General features: G+C 43.4%; 1 protein-coding gene across 1 annotated transcript in view; it reads right to left on the bottom strand.

Moving 5' to 3' along the window:
- The window catches only part of STK24 (serine/threonine kinase 24), a 117,597-nt gene that overhangs the window by 27,209 nt on the left and 63,324 nt on the right, over positions 1–27,064 (bottom strand). Inside the window, exons 3-5 of the mRNA XM_065404914.1 lie at positions 17,760–17,816; positions 13,637–13,745; positions 13,359–13,516 (exon numbers count right to left, since the gene is read on the bottom strand). Coding sequence (XP_065260986.1) covers positions 13,359–13,516; positions 13,637–13,745; positions 17,760–17,816 — 324 coding nt within the window. The remainder of the gene's footprint in view (positions 1–13,358; positions 13,517–13,636; positions 13,746–17,759; positions 17,817–27,064) is intronic.

Genomic DNA, 27,064 nt, shown 5'->3' with positions numbered 1-27,064 from the left:
TTGCAGGTGACAGAAAGCAGAAGCTCCTGCAATTCTTTTGGTCAGCTTGAACATTTTACAACATACATACACTCATTGTTATATTTTCATGACTTAACAAGACCAGGACACCTCCCCTCTTATATAAAAATACCAGTTTGGTAGAAATGTAATTCTTACCTCAAGCAAACAAACCATGTAAAACATTCATTATTTAGGAAAACACGTGATTGTGAAAAAAAATGTAGGATTGTGTTATCAGAGCAAAAAAATCTACATGTAAAGTGGCTTTTTTTGCCCTCCCAAGAAAAACTTCTAGGTAAACCGAGGCAAAAAATTCTAGAAATGTCCTCATTGAAGTGAATTTTATAATTTCTCTAAAAACTTCATTCAGAAAAGCTTCTAGGAAAAATGTCTGTAAGCTGGAAATGTGTTAAACCTACATATTCATGTTTTAAACTAAATGTAAAGTGCCCAACGTAATTTCCTAATATGATTGCTATGTACATGGTAAAAGACTTTATGTACAAACATGGAACCTAACTAAGTGTGTGTTTCATTCCTCTCCAGAGCAGATCCACACAGAGGAGGACAATCTACTACTGCTAATAATTACTCTGAGTTCAAGTGGCAGATATCTATGTGATGGATCTGAACAAAGGAACGGCCATACTGGGTCAGACCAAAGATCTATCTAGCCCAGCATCTTGTCTTCCGATAGTGGCCAATGCCAGGTGCCCCAGAAGGAATGAACAGCACAGGTAATCATCAAGTGATCCATCCCGTCGCCCATTTCCCAGCTTCCGGCAAACAGAGGCTAGGGACATCATCCCTGTCCATCCTGGCTAATAGCCATTGATGGGCCTATCCTCCATGAATTTATCTAGTTCTTTTTTGAACCCTGTTTGAAGCACGTCCTCTGGAATGGTGGTCGAAGCATAAAGGGGCATACAAATGTTTAGCATATCTGGCACGTAAATACCTTACAACACCAGCTACAACAGTGCCATGAAAACACCTGTTCTCACCTTCAGGTGACATTATAAGTAGGAAGCGGGCAGCATTATCTCCTGTAAATGTAAACAAACTTTTTCATGTTAGTGACTGCCTGAACAAGAAGTAGGACTGAGTGGACCTGTAGTCTCTAAAGTTTTACATTGTTCTATTTTTGAGTGCAGTTATGCAAAAAAAAAAAATCTACATTTGTAAATTGCACTGTCGTGATAAAGAGATTGCACTACAGTCCTTGTATGAGGTGAATTGAAAAATACTATTTATTTTGTTGCTGTTTTTTTGCAGTGCAAATATTATAAATAAAATAAAAAATAATATAAAGTGAGCACTGTACACTTTGTATTCTGTGTTGTAATTGAAATCAATATATTTGAAAATGTAGAAAATAAATATTTAAATAAATGGTATTCTATTATTGTTTAGCAGTGTGATTAAAACTATGAATAATCACGATTCTTTTTATCCTGTAATTAATTTTTTTTAATCATATGACAGCCCTAACTTGTTTTCATGTGGATTATGAGGTACATGATGCAAATAATTAATTATGAGCACCGGGCACCAACTTTTAAGACACACACAATTATTATCCACATACACAATTATAGATTTATTTGCAAATGGATTAATGGCATAATGTCTTTTTCTTTTTGTTATTTTTAGATATATCTTTTGTGGCTGCAAGGTATTTTTAGTGTATTTATTTTTTTAAGCAGGCTTTTAATTTTGTTTTTTATTTTGGGACCTTTTTTGTTACCCACGCCCTGTAGTTTATGGGTTTTATTGCTGTTTGAATAACATTAAGTCTAAAATAGGGGAAACCCATTTTATTTGTGCTTTTGACATCAGCAAGACAAATATAGTGATTTTCCCAGATTTTTTTTAATAGGTAAAATGGACCATTTTTTACCAGGATTGCAAATTTTTTTTTTTTAGTCTGGGTGGAATTTTTTAAAATAATGCTTCTAATTTTTAATGGGAATATTCAACTCATACCATCTTATATTATGTCCTTTACCATATTAACAATTTACATTTGCATTAGCATGCATGCTAGGGCCAAGGAAACATTACCCCGGAGGGCACCAACAGCCTGCAAGAGGCAAGGGCGGTCCTTTTTTTGGAATTGCCACCCTATCCTGTATGGAATTTAGCTGATTTAAGGATACCCTCAAGGGCGTTGATAAATTCAGAGGGGCAACGCCTAAAATTTTATTTTATTTGCACTATTAGGAACCCCTACCCAATGTGCCAATTGCTTTTAATATTATTTAATTGAACATTTTTTTATTATAATTTTTTTCAGAACCTGGGGCTTTTAAAGTGCAGGGCAAAGGAACTTTCCGGTCCCCTTTTGTTACCATTTGCAGTTTTGCCTCCCTCAGACCTTTTCAACCAGTGTTTGGGGTTGAAAGGGATTGTTTCAGCCTAAAATGAATTGGCTTTTCTCCCGGAACTGTCTGCTTAGGGATTTCACTCCACAAGTGAATGCACTTGGGCTTACTACAATTAAATAACAGCCTGTCAGTTCCCACCCAGCAACAACTGAACCCACATCTGCATAGCCTCCAATTCCTCCCACTAACAAATCTGCTCCCCCACTAGCCTCTTGTGCATACATGAGGATGGTGCTGTTGCCACTGAAGTGGTAGGGATTCTCATAGTCGCCAGCATAGACCATTTGTAACCCAAAACATGATACATTGCTCATTCCCGCGCTAATATTTACTTTAAGTTTAAGCCTTTTAATTTTACTGAAGTGGGATTATATTCGTTCAAGAGGCCTAAACGAGTGATTTGTTCTTCCTGATGTTGGGATTAGCAGTAATGTCGAGGTATTGTTCACTACATTTTACTGTCATTTATGGGAAGTTTTCCTATGCCTTGAACACAACAGGTTTCGAATTCACATCACCAAACGCCAGCAAAAGCAGCACACAGGAGTGCATTGTTTCCACAATCTTCTAGCATTCACACGGATAATTTAAAACACAAGACAAAACAAACGTTTTCCTTCCCTATATAGCAGGAGGTACATTAAACATTTAAGCTAAACTTATTAACTTTTACTTAAACTAGGGTGATCAGATAGCAAGTGTGAAAAATCGGGACAGGGGGTGTGGGGTAATAGGAGCCTATATATAAAAAAGCCCCAAATATCGGGACTGTCCCTATAAAATCGGGACATCTGGTCACCCTAACTTAAACCCATTTGGGTCTCAGTTTCTGTGTGTTTTGGTTTGTTTGTTGGGGTTTTTTGGAGGGGGGGGCTTTTGAATTTTTAATTGTGCTTTGAGTATAGATCAGCAAATTTATTAGCCCTAGGTTTGCTTAGGGCTTGCTGGGGCTGGCCATATGGCCATTGTTAATTTTGCCGGTGAGTACATATTTTACTGGAAAGTGGGCAGTTTTTAATAGCATAGGTGACAATTTCACCAGATATTTCCAATGCTGCAAAGCCCAAACTAGTGCCCAAACCCTTTTTTCACAGGAGGTGAATCCCCTGTTTTACCTTACTGGAAGGTTAGGAGACATATGCCACAAGGCGGAGCCCTGTACCATGGTTCTCTCTTAGGCCTGGTCTACACTGGGGGGGAAAGGGGGAGAGGGGGAATCTATCTAAGATACGCAACTTCAGCTACGAGAATATCGTAGCTGAAGTCGACGTATCTTAGATCGACTTAGAATCACTTACTTCGCATCCTCGTGGTGCGGGATCAATGGCCGCCGCTCCCCTGTTGACTTTGCTTCCGCCTCTCGCCACGCTGGAGTTCAGCAGTCGACGGGAGAGCGATCAGGGATCGATTTATCGCGTCTACACTATACGCGATAAATCGATTCCCCGATCCGGCGAGTAGTGTAGACGTACCCTTAGTACAGCTTCCATCCCCCTCTCAGTAGTTGCCAGTTGCAGCACAAATGGCTGTCCCACCCAGGGATATGCTAAAGATGGAGCCTGAACCAAGGCCTGTTTTAACTGGGTCATGGCTTCCTGCTGCAGAGGGCCCCAGTTTTATTTTACCATCACCATCCCCTTTTTAATAATTTATGCAGCATGGTTGCCTTTTTTGAAAATGCCTTAATAAAATTTTGTGAGAAATTAACCATTCCCAGAAAGGATTTAAGAGCAGTTACATTTGTGGGAGTCTGGAGTTTCAGAATCAGCCCCACTCTTTGTTGGTCGGGGAATGCCCCTCCTGTCCCAGAGTTACTCCAAGGTAATTTACTTGTTGGGAGCACAATTGGGCTTTTGGGGGGGCTTACATTAAACGCCAAACTTTAAACTTTTTGAATTTTTTATAACACCCTGTTTAATACATTTATATTTTTGTTCCTGGTCTAAGTGCAAGCAGGATATTATTTACATAAGAAATTACACTGTCCTTTTTAGGCATTCCATTCCACATCTTGATTACATGGACATGACAAATAATAGGGGCACTGTTCCAGCCCATGGGGACCCTGGCAAAACACAACTTGAATGGTAAAAGCAAATCTGTAATAACTCTCCTGATGTAAAGGGATAGCAAAGAAAGCATTGGCCAAATCCAAAACTGAAAACCACTGGGCCCCTCCTACAACGGAGGCCATCACCTCCTGATGCTTAGCCACTATGAGGGCCATCAGTGGCGTCACCTGATTAAGGGGGCAGAAATCAACTACCAGCCTCCAAGTTCTGCCATCACTTTTAAGGACCAGCCAAAAGGCAGCATCATTGGGGCTTGAATGTTCCACTAAAATACCTTGGCTTAAAAGCCCATCAATTGGATACCTATCCTGCTTCTGGGGTGGGGGCTCAGGGGCTATAACTAGGATTTCTGCTTTAATTTTACCATATTTTATTTTAGACCCACACCTACCAGTGTGTTTTTGCAATTGCTAGAACTTCTGGGGGCCATGACGGCCACTTCCTTTTTTCAGATGCCTTAAGGGCTGCTATCTGGTAGCTTGCTGAAACCTCCACTGGCTCTCAGGGTGTGCCAGGAGGCATTTCCCATAGGACCCTTTTAGAAAAATAAACCAGCACTCTTAATTCCCTTAAAATATTAATGCCTAGGATCCCTTTCTCTTCCCAAATCCATTAAGCCAATTGCCTTTTTATTTTTCTTTGCCCCATCAAATACAAAATCCTTCTGCAAAAGGGAACAATGCCCCCTGCGTCATTAAATTCCTTAAAGTCTTAACTCCAGCCAGAGGTCCAAACAGGTTTTTATTCTGGGTATATATTAAGGAGTAAGTGGCACTTAAATTTAACAACAAATTCTGTCTGAACGCCCCTCCTTCAAATTCCACATAAACCATGAACCTCCCCCGCTACCCATTGGTGTCCAAATGTGCCACTGTTAGGGGAGCTCAGGATGACTGTCCTCCTTAAGGAGAGGTGGTGGAAGGCGTACTCGGGGTCTTTCCTTCGTGCAAAGCCAACCTTAACAAAAGTTCCGGCGTGGGCAAGCCACTTATTTTTTTCCTTTGGCTTGTACCTTAGGAGCCATTTTTAAAATTTCCACCCGCAAGGGATTAGGGGCTCTGACTCAACCCTTGAAGGGCCTGTCTCCCTTCTCTTTCCTTTCTTCCCCTTTGGTCCTTGCCTTCCTTTAGAGTCTTATTTGGGAGGGCTATTGCTTTAATAGGGTTGCTTTATGCAGAGCCACAGCTCCCCTTATGGCCATGAAAATAAATGACAGTCTTTTGGCCCGATCCTTTTTTGTTAATTTACGACTTTTTTAACAACTATTTTTTAAGGCAATAATTAGAATCAGTAGCAGAGTTAACATTCCTATTGCTTGGCAATCACATTTTCAAGGACAGTAAAAATACTTCCAGTTGTGGCATTAACCGTTAACTTATAAAACAAAACACACAAAAATGCAAAAGAAAAAAAAGCAGCGGGGTGGGGTAGTGAATGGGGGAGGGGTCGTGGAGAAAGAAAAAGCTGAAGAGTAAGGTGGAGTTATGGAGAAAGAAGAAGCGGAAGGAGGGAGAGGGATGGTTGTGGAGAAAGAAGCAGCTGGGGAGGGGTGGGGGGGCACGTAAATGGAGGCATGTAAAGAACGACTTAGGAATGAAGAGAAACCTAAGCCTAGAAAAACTTTAAAATACAGGGAACAACAACAAATCTAACAAACTAAAAAGAAGTGGGGCTCTGTGGGCCAAAGCATCTGGGACCCTGTACCCTAACCCCTATCCTGGCTCTGAGAGGAGAGTGGGCGTTGCCACCACATCCGCCGGAGTTAAGACTGGGGGTGCCAGCTATCCTTGCCAGCCATCCCAAGTCCGTGCTGTGGTTTAACAGGCCAACTGATTTCCCTGCTGCCCTGACCTGGTCAGGGGAGAAGGACCTGATCTCTACCCATTCTTCCCCTCCTTGGATTATAGAGGCTATGGGCAGGAGCTTCCGTAACTCTTCCAGTGTTTCAAGCAAAGGATCATATGGGGACTGCCCGGAAGCTCTTGGGGATCATCCTTCTCATAATCATAATAGGAAGGATACAAGCCAGGGTCCTTCTCTGACCCATCCCCAGACTGTTAGTATATAGGCTTGTTTGTCAGCCTGGGATAGGATTTTGGGTTTGACCTTTGATACGCTTATATCCTTACTAATATGTGTGAACAAAGAACAAAGACACTGTGTGTGTTGCTTCTGTCTGGCCGGATGGGTTTGTTAGTATAATGGGAAGAGGTAAGGGATAGAGCAGTTAAAGTGTTACAGGGCATGGTGGGAGTGTAATATATGAGCACACTTTAAGATTGCCTCAACCCCATCTCAAGGCAAGGTCAAACAACCAGTAGGGAGGGGCAAAGGGAGATGTGGGGGAGGGGAGGTATAAAACACTAAAAGACCAAAGAAATGCCTGTGCCTTGCACAACCTCACTCCTCACCCCTCCCATGGAATACAAAAGAGGTGGGATGAAGACCCCAGACCCACAAACCCCCAAAACAGAACATGACCATAAATTGTAAGAGGTGGGACTGTAGGCATGCATTGCAGGTATATTTGGGCCTGCTAAGAAGGCGGAGGTGGGAATGAGGACACAGGCAAGGCTCTGGGGTGTCAGAACTGGGAAGGGGGACATGAGGTAAACGCTCTGAAGTGTCAAGAGCTGGGAACAGAACAGACTCTGCTGGTGTGTAGAGCTATGGATATGCTTGCTTGGAACCCCAATAAATATTGCATTGCCTGCACTTTGGACTTCTGATCTTCTGCTTTCTGTCTGCGTGAAGAGAACCATGGGAGGGGGTGAATGGAAAGCCCTCTAACACAGACTACGACTTCTCTAATCACTGTCACTATTCACTTCTGCTCTCCCAACATGGCTCAGAGCACAACTTTGTCTTTTACATTCCCGTGACCTGCCTGGGTCTTATCCTGGGATTCCTTCAGTAAGGCTCTAACCCTGCTTCTATCTGGGTCTGCTTTTTTAATCCAAATACCTCCTGCTTCAACTCGTCACTCTCTCTCTCATTGTCACACACCTGCTTCTGCAGTGCCACTATATTTGCTATCTGAGTCAGGTTTGTTGCCCAGAGGGTGTCTGACTATCTTCTGATTACTTTCTTTTCTATCTCAATTTTATTTTTCTTTAACTCTTCTACTTCTGCCTTTAACTGATTTATCTCTTTCTCTACTACCATTGTTACCATCTGCTTACAGAGCTGCAGGAACACCCCAGGGACGGTGAAGACTCCAGGCTTCCAAAGACCATTACCATGCTCCTATATATCATCAGTAAATCTGTTTCCCAAAACCATTTCCAATGGTTCTTTCTTTCTAGATGTTCCCTTTCCTTCTGACATAATTTCTCACTTGACCAGGCCACCAGCCTGAGCCCTGAGTCCCAGTAATGGAATGTATATGTAAATTGACTTGTGGACTATGACATGGGGAAATTATAGGTTTCTACACTGCCTTGCTGTCCTCCCCTCTTGCACAGCAAACCGTTTGTACCAGTTGTCCTCTCTTCTCCACGTCTCCTGGCAACTGGCTCACCAAATCTGTTACCATGCGGTGTCAGGAACAAATCAATGGGGACATAGCTCCTCTGTCTGATAAATGAGTGGTACAAACAAGAGTGCTTTTACCTAAAACTACTTTTTTATTGCGTTTCAAGCGCGCGCACACACACACACACACACACACACACACACACTGTCGCAGAAGGTTCAGAGCATCCCAAACATTTATATTTACCCAAAGTTTGAAATGGTTACGAGGAATCAACAACCAGTCTTCTGTCCAGGGGCCCTCCTTCTGTCCAGCTGCTGGGGAGTTTAGATGCCAGATCCTTACCCAAAGAAAAGCTTTCTCGGACTGCTTCAAAGTTTATTTGCCTAATTTTTTTTATAGTTAACTTAAGCAAAGCACATAACTCATAGTGACCCCTAGTGGGTCACTAATTTTCCTAATTTTAGCAAACTACTCATTTTTTATTATTAAAACATTTTTAGTATTTTTAGTTATAACAACAATAAAACTTAGGGGCACTTAACCAAGGTTGACTGTCCAAACATTCCTTTTATTTTTATGGTATATTAATTTTTTGTTTTTCATTCTAATTAGCAAAACTCCAAACAAGGACCTTTTAACCTTGCCTTTCAGAACCTAAAATTATTTCTAGCTATGTAGTATTTGGTTTCCAGCTAACAATAGCTAAACACACAAAAATGACTAACTACAGTAATATCAAGTTCTGGGATACATACAGTAATGTCAAATTCTGAGGTTACACATTGACCTGGATAGGAAAGCCTGACAGGCTAGGTGGACGTTGAGATAGATAGATAGATAGATAGATAGATAGATAGATAGATAGATAGATAGATAGATAGATAGATAGATAGATAGATAGATAGATAGATAGATAGATAGACCCTTTGAGTACCATAAACTCTGAGTTTGGAGGGGACCAAGATGAGCCCCCCACTCCAGGGCAGATACATCTGTCACCAATATCAGCAAAGGTTGAGGGTGAACAAAGGGAATGCCTGCACATACACTGACCGGGTCTGTCCACCAATCTAGAGAAGTCAATACTCATTCAGGACTGAGTTCAGATGGTGACAACTTGGCAAAAAAAAAAAAAAAAAAACACCAGAGGACAGTCAACTTTAAAGATTCCTGAGATGCAGTCTGGCATACCTGACTATGTATATGCACAAGGCCGGCCATACACCCCAGGAGCCTAATGCAGTTTTGAGCTCCTGTGACTGGGTAAGTCTTGAAATCTGCAACAAGAGATCAAATTGTTTGGAACTTTGTGCCTGGAAGGAAAGCTCTTGAGTAGAATTCAGTACTGCTCCTATAAAATCTGTCTTCTAAACTGGACAAAGGAGAGATTTCTATAAATTGATCAGTAGCTTCAAATGTTGACTGGATGGGAGATACACACTGAACATTAACTGAGTCCTGGACCAGCCTCTTAGACTAGCCAGTCATCCAGATAAAGATAAACTTCAACTCAGACTCCTCAAGAAAGCAGCTATCACATGAGATGTTGCTGACAGGCTGAAAGGTAGCATGGTGAAGGGCTAATGAGAGTGCTTCACTACAAATATGAGATGCTTTCTGTGACCTTGATAAATCACCACACGAAAAAGACACCTTTTAAGCTGAGGGCAGCATACCAGCCTCCAGGATCGAAAGAGAGAATAATGGAAGCCAGGGTGATCATGCAAAACTTTATCTTTTTGAGATATCTGTTCAGCTGGCACAGGTCTAAAATTGGTCAAGACCTCCCTTTGCTTTTGGGATTAGGAAATAACAGTAATAAACCTCTTCCCTCTTGAGACAGTGCGAAATATCCTCTATAGCTCCTATATGAAGGAGAGAAGGAAGCTCCTGGAGGAGAAGCTCCTTGTGAGAGTAATCCCTGAAAAGGAACAGGCAGGGAAGGGCAGAAATAAACTGGATGGTATATCCCACTTTCACAGTGCTTAAGACCCATCAGTCTGAAGTAATCCAGGACTATGCACTGAGGAAGCGGTAAAGATGGCTTGCAAACATGAAGGAGGCAGAATCTGGCATCCTGGAAAGTGGGGTGGTGTCGTCAACTGACCCATCAAAAAACATCTGTTTAGCACCACCTGGCTGTTTACATGGAGCAGGCATTGATACAGATGCAGGAGGAGGAAGTGGTCTGCATCTATAACCCCTACTTTTCTTTCTTTGCAGGTCCTAACAAGGAGCAGGGGCAGAGTAACAGTGGGTCTGCTGCAGGTAAAAATGTTTCCTGGACAGGGCTGGAATATACAACCCCAAAGACTTTAAGGTTGCCCTAGAATCCTTCACCCATGGAACTTGGAGTCTGTTTCCACCAAAAAAATCAAGAGACTCTACAAAAGGCAGGTCTTCTGCAGCCAAGAGCGCTTGTGGCAGGTCTTGTGTTGTTTGTTGGACCTCTTGTGCAAGCACCAAGGCCTGCAGCCAAGAGCTCTTGTGCATGGAAACTGCAGAGGCCATGATGATCCTAGGAGCTGAATCTGCTGCATCTAGTCCAGCCTGGAGGAAAGTTCTCGCTCCAGATTTCCACTCATCATATAAAGAGGAAAACTCTACTCTAGCATCCTCCAGCAATATGTCCCTAAACTTTAATATGGACTCGCAAACATTACAATCATAACATCCCAAAAGAGCCTGTTGGCTGGCAATTCTGAGTTGTAACTCCACATTAGAATAAACTTTTCTACAAAATAAATCTAGTTTTTTAGATCTTTGATTTGGGGGGTTGCCCTGGAACTCCCTTTCATTGGCCGCTGACACCAAAGGAGAAACAGGGATCGGGGGGAGGAGGGGAAGCATTGATATTCAAATCCCTGGGAGGGAGCATAATATTTACATTTGGCCCTTTTTGAGGTTGGAAAATGGGATGAAGGAATCTGTCAGAGTGATTTAATGGACTTCAAAACTGCTTCATTAATAGGTAAGGCCACCAATATCAATAAGGCAGTGGGTGGACTCCTTAACTTCCTCCAACTGGATCCCTGAACCTGAGGCAACACTCTTCAATAGCTCTTGGTAAGCTTTATAATCATCAGGAGGGCGTGAGATGCCTCCCAAGGAAACTGCCTCATCAGAAAAGAGGAGGATGAAGCCAGCCTAGGTTGAGGCTATTCCTCCTCTTCTAGCTGTCAAGCAGGGTCCTCCTGAACCATCTCTTCCTGCTCCACAATGAGCCTCGTGCCAGGGTCAGGAACAGGCAGTGCCTAGAAAGTAGACTTCCCATGCTTCTCTGAGGTCACAGAGCAGGAACACCTCATGTATGACCTAGAAATCAGGGGGGATCCTCAGGGTTCCAGAAGGACCACTGGACCAGTGGGAAGACCCAGTGATTCCCTGACCACATGCCCGATCCTCTTCCAGCTGGAGGATCTCAAAGCAACCTAGGGAAGTAACACGTAAGTGGGGAGTAGTGTGACTGGCTCCAAGACTGGGAAATGTAAGAGCCAATCTCCAAGTCAGAGCAGTACAAATCACCTTCTGTTGACCAAGGGGGAGCTGCTCCTGATGGTGACAGAGACTAGTGCCGAATCAGCGAAGAGTGGAGAGCAGCCAACACTGCAGGCATCCCATTCAACAGTATCAATGGGCGTGAAGTCTGAGGCAATGGAGGTTGTTGCAGTACCAACTACTGCACCAACAATACTGGTGACCCTCTATCTGCCTGTACCAGGGGCACGGTCGCCAGGGACATCGTCACAGATAGGCTCCGCAGATCTCTGCCACAAATGCCTCTGATGTGGTCAGTGCCAAGATGGTCTCGGGTCACTGTGGTCAAGTCCAGATGCCCCTTCAGGTCCTGGATTTGACATTATTTGCCTCAGGGCTGGAATCAACATTGCTGGTTTTGGAACTACCAGAGAAGACTGCTTAGATTTTGGCTGCACTCTACTCTCATCCCTATGCTTAGAGCAGGGGTAGGCAACCTATGGCATGCGTTTCAGTGGCACTCACACTTCCCGGGTCCTGGCCACCGGTTGGGGGGCTCTGCATTTTAATTTAATTTTAAATGAAGCTTCTTAAACATTTTAAAAACCTTATTTACTTTACATACAATAGTTTAGTTATATATTATAGACTTATAGAAAGAGACCTTCTAAAAACATTAAAATGTATTACTGGCACGCGAAACCTTAAATTAGAGTGAATAAATGAAGACTCAGCACACCACTTCTGAAAAGTTGCCGACCCCTAGCTTAGAGGATTTTGATGCCAGAGACCTTCCTCTCCCAGTTGTCTGTTTAGAGGTCTTACGCCTCTTTTTAGATACTGGAGAGGGTGAGCAGTGCCAGGACGGGTAAATGAAAATAAAGGAGTTTATCTGCATAGATAAAATGTATATCTATATTTGGCACAACATTTATTAGCCTAGTTTTCAAGATCATTGCCTTATATCCAAAGTCTGTGTTTCCCAATATAGTAAAGAAATACGCAGTTCAACACATGATACATTTGCTTTATATAGAAGGTCTGGAGTGTGATCAGCACTTTTTACAGGCCAATTCTACAGACATCTGTCTACAATGAATTTTCAAATCTGTGTCTGAATAGTGTGGTAACTCAAAAACACAGCTGAAGTCAGTTTAAATGCAACTATGTATTATTACCTGAAAAAAATGTTTACAATTAAGTTAAAGTCACTGGAGTAGTTCTGAGGGGGGAAAAAGAAAAAGAAAAGACCCTAAGTGCATGATGTCACGGAGTGTGGGGGGACACAAGGCCCTGCACCCCCAGCTTCCTGCGATTCACCAGGACTCTCAGCCAGCCAGTAAAGCAGAAGGTTTATTTAGACGACAGGAACACAGTCCAAGACAGGTCTTGCAGGCACAGACAACAGGACCCCCTCAGTTAGGTCCATCTTGGGGTCCCAGGGGCACCACAGCCCCATGGGGGGGGGGGGCAGAGCCCCGTCTGGGCTCCCTCCATTACCAGCCAGCTCCTGAAACCTCCCACTCCCTCCAGCGTCTCTCACCCAGCCTCCCCCGGCTCCTCCCCCCGCCTTTGTCCAGTTTCCCGCGCAGAGGTGTCACCTGGCTCCAATCCCCTTCCTGGGTTCTCACGTTACATGCTCAGGTATCTTCCCTCAAGGCCAGTCTCCCATCCCCCAATGCAGATTGTCCCAGCCAAACCCCCCTGCCACCTTCCCAGGCCAACACTCCCCACTCAGCATTCAAAGACCACATTAAGAACAGTCCCAGTTCGTCACACATGAGCAACAGCAGTAGTACAGAAAGTGGCTCAGGTGGGCCTCAGACTGCAACCATGTAATTCACAGCCCGCACAAAGCATTTAGTTTATCTAATAAATAAAATTGGAAGGGAAGGGGCTGTGGGTAATGCCTGGAAATAGAAAAGTCTATTTTAATCTTACCTTTGAGTCATATGCTGACTGTTTTATTACTTCAGGTGCCATCCAGAATGGAGTTCCCACAAAAGTATTTCTCTTTATCTGTGTATCTGTTAGTTGACCTGCTACTCCAAAGTCTGCTAATTTTACCTCTCCTTGTTCAGATAGCAAAACATTGGCAGCTAACAAAGAAAAAAAGGCAGTTTAAAAGTTTACAGCTTTGATGTTTCAAAGGTTTTCCTTATCTCTACTGTTAGAACATTTAACCAAAACTATTTTTAAAAAATGATTAAATAACTTACCCTTAATATCTCTGTGGATTTTCTTTTCTGAATGCAAGTAATCGAGTCCTTTAAGTATCTCTCTTAATATTGTAGCAATCTGGATTTCATCAAGACAGCCAGGCTCTAACTATGAGAAACATGCAAGAAATATTTGTAAATACTTGTAAACTACAAATTTCAGAGACAACACAGAAACGGTAGGAAAAAATAAACTAAAAATGCTAAGTTCAAAGAATTCATAGAAACATAGGGCTAGAAGGGACCTCAAGAGGTCATCTATGCCATCCTCCCCTGTGCTGAGACAAGGGATACCTAAACCATCCCTGACAGGTATTCTTCCAACCTACAACCTCGCTTGGCAATCTATTCCAATACTTAATTATCCGTATAGTTAGAAAGTTGTTTCTAGTATCTAAGCTAAACCTCCCTTGCTGCAGATTAAGTTGATTACTTCTTGTCCTACCTACAGTGGACATGGAAAACTAATTTGCACTAATGAATGAGATAGATGTATTGAATTAATGAAACTTGAAATGCTAATAAAAATAAGGCTAACATCAAAAATGTATTTTATTCATTTGTCAATAGTTTAGTTTTCATTATTTATCATACCTTTAAATGCACTACTAAATGTACTTTAGTATATATTACGTAATTAAATTTGAGTAATACAAGATATCATTACAGCATCAGCTATTACAATCTTAGAATAGAAGACTGGCCATACTGGGTCAGACCAATGGTCCATCTAGCCCAGTATCCGGTCTTCAGACAGTGGCCAATGCCAGATGCTTCAAAGGTAATGAACAGAACAGGCAATCATCGAGTAATCCATCAAGTCATCCACAGCTTCTGGCAAACAAAGGCTAGGGACACTCAGAGCATGGTGTTGCGTCCCTGCCCATCCTGGCTAATAGCCATTAATGGACCTATCCTCCATGAACTTATCTACTTCTTTTTTTAACTTGTTATAGTTTTGGCCTTCACAACATCCCGTGGCAACAAGTTCCACAGGTTGACTGTGCCTTATTGAAGAAGTACTTCCTTTTGTTTGTTTTAGACCCACTTCCTATTAATTTCATTGGGTGACCCCTAGTTCTTGTTTTATGGGAAGGAGTAAATAACATTTCCTTATTCACTTTTTCTACACCAGTCAAGATCTTACAGACCCCCTATCATATCTCCCCTTAATCATCTCTTTTCCAAGGTGAACAGTGCCAGTCTTTTTAATCTCTCCTCATACGGAAGCTGTTCCATACTCCTAATCATTTTTATTGCCCTTTTCTGTTCCTTTTCCAATTCCTATATATCTTTTTTGAGATAGGGCGATCAGATCTGAATGCAGTATTCAAGATGTGGGTGTACCTTGCATTGATATAGAGGCATTATGATATTTTCTGTCTTATAATCTATCCCTTTCCTAATGGGTCCTAACACTATTAGCTTTTTTGACTGCCACTGCACAGTGAACAGATGTTTTCAGAGAACTATCCACAATGACTCCAAGATCTCTTTCTGAAGTGATAACAGCTAATTTAGACACTATCATTTTGCCTTCATAGTTGGGATTAGGGTTTTGCAATGTGCATTACTTTGCATTTATCAACACTGAATTACATCTATTTTGTTGCCCAGTCAGCCAGTTTTGGGAGATCCCTTTGTAACTCTTCAGTCAGCTTCAGACTTAACTTTCATGGAGGGTAAGTCCATCAATGGCTATTAGCCAGAATGGGCAAAGACGGTGTCCCTAGCCTCTGTTTGCCAGAAGCTGGGAATGGGCGACAGCGGATGGATCACTTGATGCTTACCTGTTCTGTTCATTCCCTCGGGGGCACCTGGCATTGGCCACTGTTTGAAGACAGGATATTGGGGTAGATGGACCTTTGGTCTGACCCAATATGGCCGTTCTTATGTTCTTGAGTAATTTAGTATTGTGTGCAAACTTTGCCCCCTCACTGTTTAACCCCTTATCCAGATTTTTTATGAATAGGCAGAACAGCACTGGTCCCAGTACAGATCCTTGGAGGACCAAGCTATTTACCTCTCTGCTGTGAAAACTGACCCTGTTTCCTATCTTTTAAACAGTTACTTATCCATGAGAGAACCTTTCCTCTTATTCCATGACTGCCTACTTTGCTTAAGAGCCTTTGGTGAGGGACCTTGTCAAAGGCTTTCTGAAAGTCCAAGTATACTATATCCACTGGATCACCCTCATCCACGTGTTAGTTGACCACGTCAAGGAATCACAGAATCATAGAAGATTAGGGTTGGAAGAGACCTCAGGAGGTCATCTAGTCCAATCCCCTGCTCAAAGCAGGACCAACACCAACTAAATCATCCCAGCCAGGGCTTTGTCAAGCCAGGCCTTAAAAACCTCTAAGGATGGAGATTCCACCACCTCCCAGGTAACTCGTTCCAGTGCTTCACCACCCTTCTAATGAAATCGTTTTTCCAATAACCAACCTAGATCTCCCCCACTGCAACTTGAGACCATTGCTCCTTGTTCTGAGAACAGCCTAGCTCCATCCTCTTTGGAACCCCCACTGCAGGTAGTTGAAAGCTGGTATCAAATCCCCTGTCACTCTTCTCTTCTGCAGACTAAATAATCCAAGTTCCCTCAGCCTCTCCTCATAAATCATGTGCCCCAGCCCCCTACTCATTTCCGTTGCCCTCCGCTGGACTCTCTCCAATTTGTCCACATCCTTTCTGTAGTGGGAGCCCCAAAACTGGACGTAATACTCCAGATACGGCCTCATCAGTGCCTAACAGAGGGGAATAATCACTTCCCTCGATATGCTGGCAATGCTCCTACTAATGCAGCCCAATATGCCATTAGCCTTCTTGGCAACAAGGAGACACTGTTGACTCATATCCAGCTTCTTGTCCACTGTAATCCCCAGGTCCTTTTCTGCAGAACTGCTGCTTAGCCAGTCAGCCCCCAGCCTGTAGCAGTGTATGGGATTCTTCCGTCCTAAGTGCAGGACTTGGCATTTGTCCTTGTTGAACCTCATCAGATTTCTTTTGGACCAATCCTCCAATTTGTCTAGGTCACTCTAGACTCTATCCCTACCCTCCAGCGCATCTACCTCTGCCCCCAGCTTAGTGTCATCAGCGAACTTGCTGAGTGTGCAATCCATCCCATCATCCAGATCATTAAGGAATCATTAAGGAATTCTAATAGATTGCTGAAGCATGATTTCCCTTTACAAAAGCCATGTTGTGACTCTTTGCTGTGGGGAAAACCAATTTTTGTATGGACTAGATAGAAAGCTTGTCATTCTGTGAAGTGTGTTTTAGCAAGGTTCTATTGTATTTAATCACAGAAAATATACACATCTAACACCCACAATGCAAGATTGTTTCAAAGGACCCTGCCGGGTAAGAGGGAAATTACATCACTAGGTCCATTCAAATCTCAATGAGACTACAGACAGGGTGCTTTGTTTTTTAAAAAATGTGTACACTAAGGAACAAATGTAAGAGCACCATGAAGAGCCAGCAGACAGTAACAACCTTCAGTCATTAATATTCTATGGCTGGCTGAAGGTCAGAGTTTTGAGATGAAAGTTTTCATATCTTATTACTAACATCCTGAGTTACCTAGCCTTTTTGCACATGAACATAACCTGATGTCATCTCATGGAAAATGTATTTTAATTCATATATGAACACAAACGTTTTCTTCTAACTACTGGGAATTTCTGCATGAAAACAAAAAGAACAGGAGTACTTGTGGCACCTTAGAGACTAACAAATTTATTAGAGCATAAGCTTTCGTGGGCTACAACCCACTTCTTCGGATGCATGGGTTGTACCCCACGAAAGCTTATGCTCTAATAAATTTGTTAGTCTCTAAGGTGCCACAAGTACTCCTGTTCTTTTTGCGGATACAGACTAACACGGCTGCTACTCTGAAACCTGCATGAAAACAGGGCTTTTGTTTCTTAATATATCTGGTTATGACGCTTTATTTCTCTACTGAAGCAATAATCCTGGGTTTGACAGCACAACTGCTATAGCAATAATGATGTCACACTAGGATTACAGGTGAATTATAAACAGCAGAAACATTCAAGAAATGCATTAATGAAATTTTAACTAAGTTTACTAAATTAATGACGTTCATAACTAGTTTACTTACTAGATCAAGAGCAGAGCCTCCACCAAGGTATTCCATTATTATCCATAATTTTGTATCCTGCAAAAATAGAACAGATGAAATTAGTAGCTTCACACTTTAGTTTCTTTCATGACTTGCTTCACTCATTTTGCTGCAAAATAAATTCTGTAGAATTATTACAGTAAAGATGTAATGGCACAGAATTTCACTAAACTATATAATCTGTCATGGCAGAAAAATACTGCTCCTGCTCCACATTTTTATTTATTTGACGATAACATACACTGACTTCATTCCATTTTATTCATTTTTTTCCTTCTTAGATTTTACAATCCTTATTTCCATACACTGTCTTGTCCTATATAGAAACATAGGAACTGCCATATCTGAATATACTAGTGGTCCACATGAAGTAGTCAGGTATTATGTCTCCATAACGGCCAAACACAGATGGATCAGAGGAAGGTGTAGACCCCTTAACATTGCCACAGTATACTACTCAGGGGATGTTAAGGCTGTATCCCCACTTTGAACTTTAGGGTACAAGTGTGGGGGCCTGCATGAGGACTTCTAAGCTTAACTACCAGCTTAGTTTTGGTCCGCTGCCACCATTTCCTTCCCTGGGAAGCTTTTAGAAACTTTTTACCAATTCCCTGGTGAATACAGATCCAAACCCCCTTGGATCTTAAAACAAGGAGAATTTGACCCTTCCCCCCCTCCTTCCTTTCACCAACTCCTGGTGAATACAGATCCAAATCCCTTTGGATCTTAAAACAAGGAGAAATTAATCAGGTTCTTAAAAAGAAGGCTTTTAATTAAAGAAAAAGGTAAAAATTATCTTTGTAAAATCAGTATGGAAAATAACTTTACAGGGTAATTAAACTTAAAGAGCTTAGAGGACCCCCCTCTGTTTTAGGTTTAAAGTACAGCAAACAAAGATAAACACTCTAGTAAAAGGTACATTTACAAGTTGAGAAAATAAAGTAAAACTAAGATGCCTTGCCTGGCCTTTTACTTACAAGTTTGAAATATGAGAGACTTGTTTAGAAAGATGGGGAGAACCTGGATTGATGTCCCTCTCAGTCCCAAGAGCGAACAACAACCTTAAACAAAGAGCACACCAAAGCCTTCCCCCCCCCCCCAAAGATTTGAAAGTATCTTGTCCCCTTATTGGTCCTTTGGGTCAGGTGTCAGCCAGGTTACCCGAGCTTCTTAACCCTTTACAGGTAAAAGGATTTTGGAGTCTCTGGCCAGGAGGGATTTTATAGTACTGTACACAGGAGAGCTGTTACCCTTCCCTTTATAGTTATGACACGCCCCCCAAATCACAGATAGTGTTGGACATCCGGTTCCACACTGGCTGTGATTTTTTCCTGGAGCTCTAGGAGAAAACAGAGTTAATAAGACACATGTACCTTTAGACATACTACTGATTATATAAAAACTAACAATATGTTTTATTCCAAGAACAATTGTTAACCAGTTAACTTTCCCGGGAGAGTGCATCAGCCACTTTGTTAGAAGCTCCCGAAATGTGTTGTATTTTAAAATTAAAATCTTGGAGAGCTAAACTTCACCGAAGAAGTTTTTTGTTATTTCCCTTGGCGGTATGAAGCCACTGTAGCGCAGCATGGTCTGTTTGTAATTGGAAACACCGTCCCCAAACATATGGGCGTAGCTTTTCCAGCGCGTACACAATGGCGTAGCATTCCTTTTTGCTGATTGACCAGTGGCTTTTTCTCTCAGACAGTTTCTTGCTGAGAAACACGACAGGATGGAATTTTTGATCCGGTTCTTTCTGCATTAAAACTGCTCCCACGCCTCGCTCGGACGCATCTGTGGTTACTAGGAACGGTTTGTCAAAGTCTGGGGCCCTTAGCACAGGGTCAGAAATGAGTGTTGCCTTAAGCTGGTTAAAGGCCTTTTGACACTTATTAGTTCACTGAACTGCATTTGGCTGTTTCTTTTTGGTTAGGTCTGTTAGCGGGGCGGCGATTTGGCTGTAGTGTGGTACAAATCGCCTATAATATCCGGCCAAGCCTAAGAAGGATTGGACCTGCTTCTTTGACTTTGGAACCGGCCACTTTTGGATAGCATCCACTTTGGCCTGTAGGGGATTTATAGTTCCTTGACCAACCTGGTGCCCCAGGTACGTCACTCTGTTTTGGCCTATTTGACACTTTTTAGCCTTAACAGTTAGTTCTGCCTGTCGGATGCGCTTGAAGACTTTTTCCAGGTGCTTCAGGTGTTCTGTGTTAATGGAGTGGTATGCCCGTTTGGTCCGTCCTGGAGTGGCTGAGAAAATCGGTGCAAAGCTTGTGCACAGCTCCTTGATCTGCTGTCGCTGCAGATGTCCCAGGGTCGTGGAGAGATTCACTTCTTCCACGCCACCATTCCTTTCTCCTTCGTAGTAGACACCTGCAGGCCACTCCGCGTCATCTGTTTCCTGGGCTGTAAACTGGCAAACGTTTAATTCTTTGGAATAAAAGAGCTTAAGAGAATTAACATGGTATACCTTAGGCTTTATGTTGGAGGTGGGGGAGGCTATGAGATAGTTAACAGCTCCTAGGCGCTCCTGGACCGTGAATGGTCCTTCCCACGACACTTTTATTTTATGGGCCTGGAGCGCCTTTAAGACCATGACTTGGTCTCCTACTTTGAAGGACCGTTCTCTGGAATGTTTATTATACCAGGCCTTTTGCTCTTTTTGAGCATCCTTTAGGTTTTCTTTAGCAAGGGCTAAAGAGTGTCGGAGGGTGCTTTGTAGGTTGCTTACAAAGTCTAGAATGTTAGTTTCTGGAGAAGGCGTAAACCCCTCCCATTGCTGCTTCACCAACTGTAATGGCTCCTTAACCTCGCGGCCATACACAAGTTCAAATGGTGAAAACCCTAAACTGGGATGTGGTACAGCCCTGTAGGCAAAAAGCAACTGCTGCAACACTAGGTCCCAATCATTGGAGTGTTTATTTACGAATTTACGTATTATGGCCCCCAAAGTTCCATGGAACCTCTCCACCAGACCATTGGTTTGATGGTGATGAGGGGTGGCAACCAAGTGATTCACCCCATGAGCTTCCCACAGGTTTTTCATGGTCCCTGCCAGGAAATTAGTTCCCGAATCTGTAAGGATGTCGGAGGGCCACCCTACCCTGGCAAAAATGTCTGCTAATGCCTGGCACACACTTTTAGCCCTGGTGTTGCTTAAGGGTACAGCTTCCGGCCATCGGGTAGCAAAATCCATGAAAGTTAGTACGTACTGCTTTCCTCTGGGTGTCTTTTTTGGGAAAGGACCCAGAATATCCACAGCTACTCGCTGAAATGGGACCTCAATTATGGGTAGTGGCTGGAGAGGGGCTTTAACCTGGTCTTGGGGCTTTTCCACTTGTTGGCACACCTCACAAGACCGGACATAATTAGCAACGTCCTTGCCCATTCCCTCCCAGTGGAAGGACTTCCCCAACCGGTCTTTGGTTCTGTTCACCCCAGAATGGCCACTGGGATGATCAAGGGCTAAGCTCAAGAGCTTTACCCGATACTTAGTGGGAACTACCAACTGTTTTTGAGGATGCCAGTCTTCCTGGTGCCCACCAGAAAGAGTCTCCTTGTATAAAAGTTCTTTTTTTTTTACAACAAATCGGGATCAGTTAGAAGAGCTGAGAGGCGGTGGGGTGCTTCGTGCCGCCGCCCAAGCTTTTTGAAGGCTGTCATTTGCTTCCTGCTCGGCCTGGAACTGTTCCCTTGATGCTGGAGACATCAGTTCCTCCTTGGACTGTGGACTGGGGCTTGGTCCCTCTGGAAGCGATGCAGGTGCTGGGGCTGTTTCCATTGACTGTGAACCGCTGTCCGCTGGTGCACTATGTGGTATTTTAGGCTCTGGCTGAGCCTCTTGGGTAGGGTTATCTGCTGCTTCCACCAGTTTAGGCTCGCTGGTGCCCTCTGGCATTGGAGTTGTAGACGGGTTTGCAAGCGCTGGACTCAGTGCTGGCAATGGTTCTGGTGCTGGTTGCGTTGCCAGTTCCGGTTCTGGGACTGGCTTTGGCTGGGCCTCTGGGATTGGATCCACTACGGCTGTTGCAGTCGTTGGCAGGGGATCCGGTTCCACCACCTTTGTTTGGGTCTCTGGTAACACAGACGGGGCCCTGGTGGACGGCTCAGGAACAGCGATGGGGGTGAAAGCTTGCTTAGCCTGGCTGCGGGTGACTATTCCCACCCTCTTGGCTAGCTTTACATGGTTGGCCAAGTCTTCCCCCAGCAGCATGGGGATGGGATAATTGTCATAGACTGCAAAAGTCCACATTCCTGACCAGCCCTTGTACTGGACATGCAACTTGGCTGTAGGCAAGGTTACAGACTGTGACACGAAGGGTTGAATTGTCACTGTAGTCTCCGGGTTGATGAGTTTGGGGTCCACTAGGGATTGGTGGATAGTTGACACTTGTGCCCCAGTGTCCCTCCAAGCGATAACCTTCTTTCCGCCCACTCCGAGGTTTTCCTTCGCTCCGAGGGTATGAGAGAGGCATCTGGGTCTGGGGATCTTTGGTGTGATTGTGGTGTAATGAACTGTAATCGGTTGGGGTTCTTGGGGCAGTGAGCCTTTATATGCCCCAGTTCATTACATTTAAAACATCGCCCTGCTAAGGTATCACCGGGGCGATGTTGGTTGATGGAGACTGGTGTGGTGGGGTGAGAAGGCGTCTGGGGTTTCCCTTGGGATGTGGGTGGGGCCTTGGGTTGTTCCCGGTGATAAGGTTTTGTTTTGGCTTGCCCCTTCTGATATTCGCTCCAACTACTACTAGCTTTTTTCTTTTCTGTCACCTCCACCCATTTGGCTCCAATCTCCCCCGCCTCAGTTTTGGGCTTCCCATCTAGGATGTACCTTTTTATTTCCTCAGGAACACCCTCTAAAAACTGCTCCATTTGCATTAGGAAGGGCAACTCTTCCGTAGATTTAACATTTGCTCCTGATATCCAGGCATCCCAATTTTTCCCAATGTGTTAGGCATGTCGGGTAAATGACACATTGGGTTTCCACCTTAGGGCTTTGAACCGCCGACGGGCATGCTCAGGTGTTAGCCCCATTCTGATTCTGGCCTTGTTTTTAAAAAGTTCATAACTGTTTATGTGTTCCTTAGGCATTTCAGCCGCCACCTCTGCTAAGGGTCCACTGAGCTGCGGCTTTAGCTCTACCATGTACTGGGTTGGAGTGATGCTGTATCCAAGGCAGGCCCTTTCAAAATTTTCTAAGAAGACCTCAGTATCATCGCCTGCCTTGTAGGTGGGGAATTTCCTGGGATGGGAAGTGGTACCTGGAGAGGAGTTGCTAGGATGGTCTGATGCATCCTGCTTAGCCCTTGCTACTTCCAGTTCATGCTTTCTTTCTTTTTCTCTCGCCTCCTTTTTGGCTTTTTCCAGCTTCATCTTTCTCTTGTGGGCCTCCTCTTTGGCTTTTTCTTCTTTTTCATGGGCCTCCTTTTTAGCTTTTTTCTCGAGTTTTTTAATTTGAAGCAGTCTCTGATGTTTTTTCTCATTTTTTTCTGCTTCTAGTCTGGCCAGTTCTATTTTGTTAGCTACTTCTTTGGTAGTCATTTTCCTGTTTTCTTGTGCTGGGTCACACCCCTCTGCAGTTGACTGAAACTGGGATGCACTTAGCTCTGGCTGCTGCTGAGTTAACAGACTTTCTAACTAGCTACTCACGAGGATGTAAAAAGAAAAAAAAACAATTCAGCTTGTAAATTCCTTTTACCAGTCAAAGTTTGCTCATTAATTGAACCCTTCTCTTAACAAAGGCTCTTGTTAAAAAAAACTTAACACCTCTGCCTTCAGGCAAGGAGAGATAAGATATGCATCTACCTTCAGCTCTGCTTTCCAAGCAGCTAGAAGGGGAAAAAAAATCTCTTACTGGCTTTTGGGTTTAAAACGATCTCCACCGCTGTGCCACCATGTCAAGGCTGTATCCCCACTTTGAACTTTAGGGTACAAGTGTGGGGGCCTGCATGAGGACTTCTAAGCTTAACTACCAGCTTAGTTCTGGTCCGCACCAAATTCAAAACCTGGACCATTTAGGTAGCTATGTCCAGCATGTTAAGGACTTTCTAATATGTAATAACACCTCTTGTACCTCCTTTGAGCAGGAGCTCTCCATATGTTTGAACCATGAAGAAGCCACGCTTTGAGGCGAAGAATCCCCAAGTTGGGATGTAGGGTACATCCTTGGTTCTTCGAGAGGAGGTAAGAAGTGGATTGGAGAGAAATTGGTGGGCATACCGCGAGTTGTGACAGGTAAGGATACCACGTCTGTCTTGGCCAAGTAGGACCAATCAGCTCCTTCTCTTTTTATTTTTAATAGGACTTTTGACAGTAGAAGAAATGGAGAAAAGGCATAGAGAAGGTCCCTGCCCCAGAGGAGGAGGAAAGCATCGCCCACGGAGTGCTGTCCTATGATCGGGATCACTAGTGTGGACATTTCTTGTTCAGGCAAGTGGCAAACAGGTCTGTGGTCAGTGTCCCTCACTGCCTCAATAGGTTATGAAGTACCACTGGGTTTATCGCCTACTTGTGGTCATGTGGGAATTTCCCACTGAGATTGTCCATTATCAAGTTTTGAGTGCCTGGAAGGTAAGTGGCTGATAGTATGACATCCTGGGAGATACACCAGTTCCATAGTCTCACTGCCTCTGCACAGAGGGAGGGGTGATCTGCCTCCCCCTTGCTGATTTATATAGTACATACATGCTATGTTGTCTGCTAGAACTCTCGTGTGTGATCCCTTGATCAGTTGGAGGAAATGGGCATAGGCATTCCTGACCGCCCTTAGTTTGAGGAGGAGGATGTAAAGGGATATCTCCATGGATGACCACCTGCCTTTTGTCATGAAGTCGTTTATATGCACGTTCCATTCTATGAGGGATGTGTCAGTGTTGAGAAGCACTGACGGGGAGGTTTGTGAAAAGGGGATCCCCTTGCAAACATTTGCAGGGTGTTTCCACCCGTCTAAAGACTTTTTGATCCTGGTGGGGTAGTGACAGACATTTGTCTAGCCTATCTGGTCTGTAAACTGAACTGAACCAAAACTGGAAGCATCGCATGTGAAGCCTGACATGTGGTATTACCACTGTGCCCGCTGCCATATGCCCCAAGAGTTGTAGGCAGTGCCTGGCTCATATTTGTGGGCTGTCCATATGAGTATGGCCAAAGACAGGAATCTGTGTAGCGGTACATAAGAACGTAAGAATGGCCCTACTGGGTCAGACCAAAGGTCCACCTAGCCCAGTATCCTGTCTTCGGACAGTGGCCAGTACAAAGTGCCCCAGAGGGAATGAACAGAACAGGTAATCATCAAGTGATCCATCCCCTGTCAATCATTCCCAGCTTCTAGCAAACAGAGGCTAGGGACACCATTCCTGTCCATCCTGGCTAACAGCCATTGAAGGACCTATCCTTCATGAATTTATCTAGTTCTTTTTTGAACCCTCTTATGGTCTTGCCCTTCACAAAATCCTCTGGTAAGGAGTTCTACAGGTTGACTGTGTGTTGTGTGAAGAAATACTTCCTTTTATTTGTTTTAAACCTGCTGCCTATTAATTTCATTTGGTGACCGCTAGTTCTTGTGTGATGAGAAGTAGTAAACAACACTTCCTTATCTACTTTTTCTACACCAGTCATGAATTTACAGACCTCAATCATATTTCCCCTTAGCTGTCTCTTTTCCAAACTGAAAAGTCCCAGTCTTATTAATCTCTCCTCATACAGAAGCCGTTCCATATCCCTAATCATTTTTGTTGCATTTTTCTGAACCTTTTCCCATTCCAATATATCTTTTTTGAGATGGGGCGACCACATCTGCACACAGTATTCAAGATGTGGGCATACCATGGATTTATATAGAGGCAACATGATGTTTTCTATCCTATTATCGATCCCTTTCTTAATTATTCCCAGCATTCTGTTCGTTTTTTTGACTAATGCTGCACATTGAGTGGATTGTTTTCAGAGAACTATCCACAATCACTCCAAGATCTCTTTCTTGAGTGGTAACAGCTAATTTAGACCCCATCATTTTATATGTATAGTTGAGATTATGCTTTCCAATGTGCATTACTTTGAATTTATCGACATTAAATTTCATCTGTTGTTTTGTTGCCGTCACCCAGTTTTGAGAGATCCTTTTGTAGCTCTTCGCAATCTGCCTTGGTCTTATCTATCTTTAGTAATTTTGTATCATCTGCAAATTTTGCCACTTCACTGTTTACCCCTTTTTCCAGATCATTTATGAATATGTTGAATAGGATTAGTCCCAGAACAGTCCCCTGGCGGACACCACTATTTACCTCTCTCCATTCTGAAAACTGACCATTTATACCTACTCTTTGTTTCCTATCTTTTAACCAGTTACCAATCTATGAAAGCACCTTTCCTCTTATCCCGTGGCAGCTTACTTTGCATAAGAGCCTTTGGTGAGGGATCTTGTCAAAGGTTTTCTGAAAATCTAAGTACACTATATATCCACTGGATCCCCTTGGTCCATATGCTTGCTGACCCCCTCAAAGAATTCTAGTAGAATAGTAAAGGGAAATCATGCCTCACCAAAACCATGTTGACACTGCCTCATCAAATTATGTTAATCTATATGTCTGACAATATTGTTCTTTATTATAGTTTCAACCAGTTTGCCTGGTACTGAAGTCAGGCTTACAGGCCTTTAATTGCCGGGATCACCTCTGGAGCCTTTTTTAAAAATTGGCGTCACATTAGCTATCCTCCAGTCATCTGGTACAGAAACTGATATAGGAGAGCTTTGGCCTGTAAGGAGTTGAGGTTGGCGCCTATGAATTCCAGGCGCTGCACTGGAGTGAGGGTTGATTTCCGGGTGTTGATCTATATGGAAGGAGCGGGATCTGAGGAGGCAGTCAGTAGGGGTAAATCATGATCCCTTGGGAGAACAGGTGCGCAGCCAGTACTAAGAGAATCTTGGAGAATACTCTCTGAACAGATGATAGCCTAAAGAGGAGTACTCTGTACTAGTATCGGGTCTTGTCCTAGGGTAAATCTGAGGAATCGTCTGTGGGACGGTAGGATTGCGATTTGGAAGTAGGCGTCTTGAAGGTCGAGGGCTGAAAACCAGTCTCCCTGTTCCAATACTGAAATAATTGTTGCTAGAGTGACCATCTTGGATTTTTGAGCTTTGACAAACTTTTTGAGTGTTCTGAGGTCTAGTATGGGTCTCCAACCTACCTTTCTCTTGGGTATTAGGAAGTAACCCTTGCCTTGTAGATACTGAGGTACTGGTTCTATGGTTCCTAACTGGAGGAGACTATTTCTTGTCTTAG

Source organism: Emys orbicularis, chromosome 1, assembly GCF_028017835.1.
Source record: "Emys orbicularis isolate rEmyOrb1 chromosome 1, rEmyOrb1.hap1, whole genome shotgun sequence".
NCBI lineage: Eukaryota > Metazoa > Chordata > Testudines > Emydidae > Emys > Emys orbicularis.
This window is presented reverse-complemented; position numbering and strand designations above follow the sequence as displayed.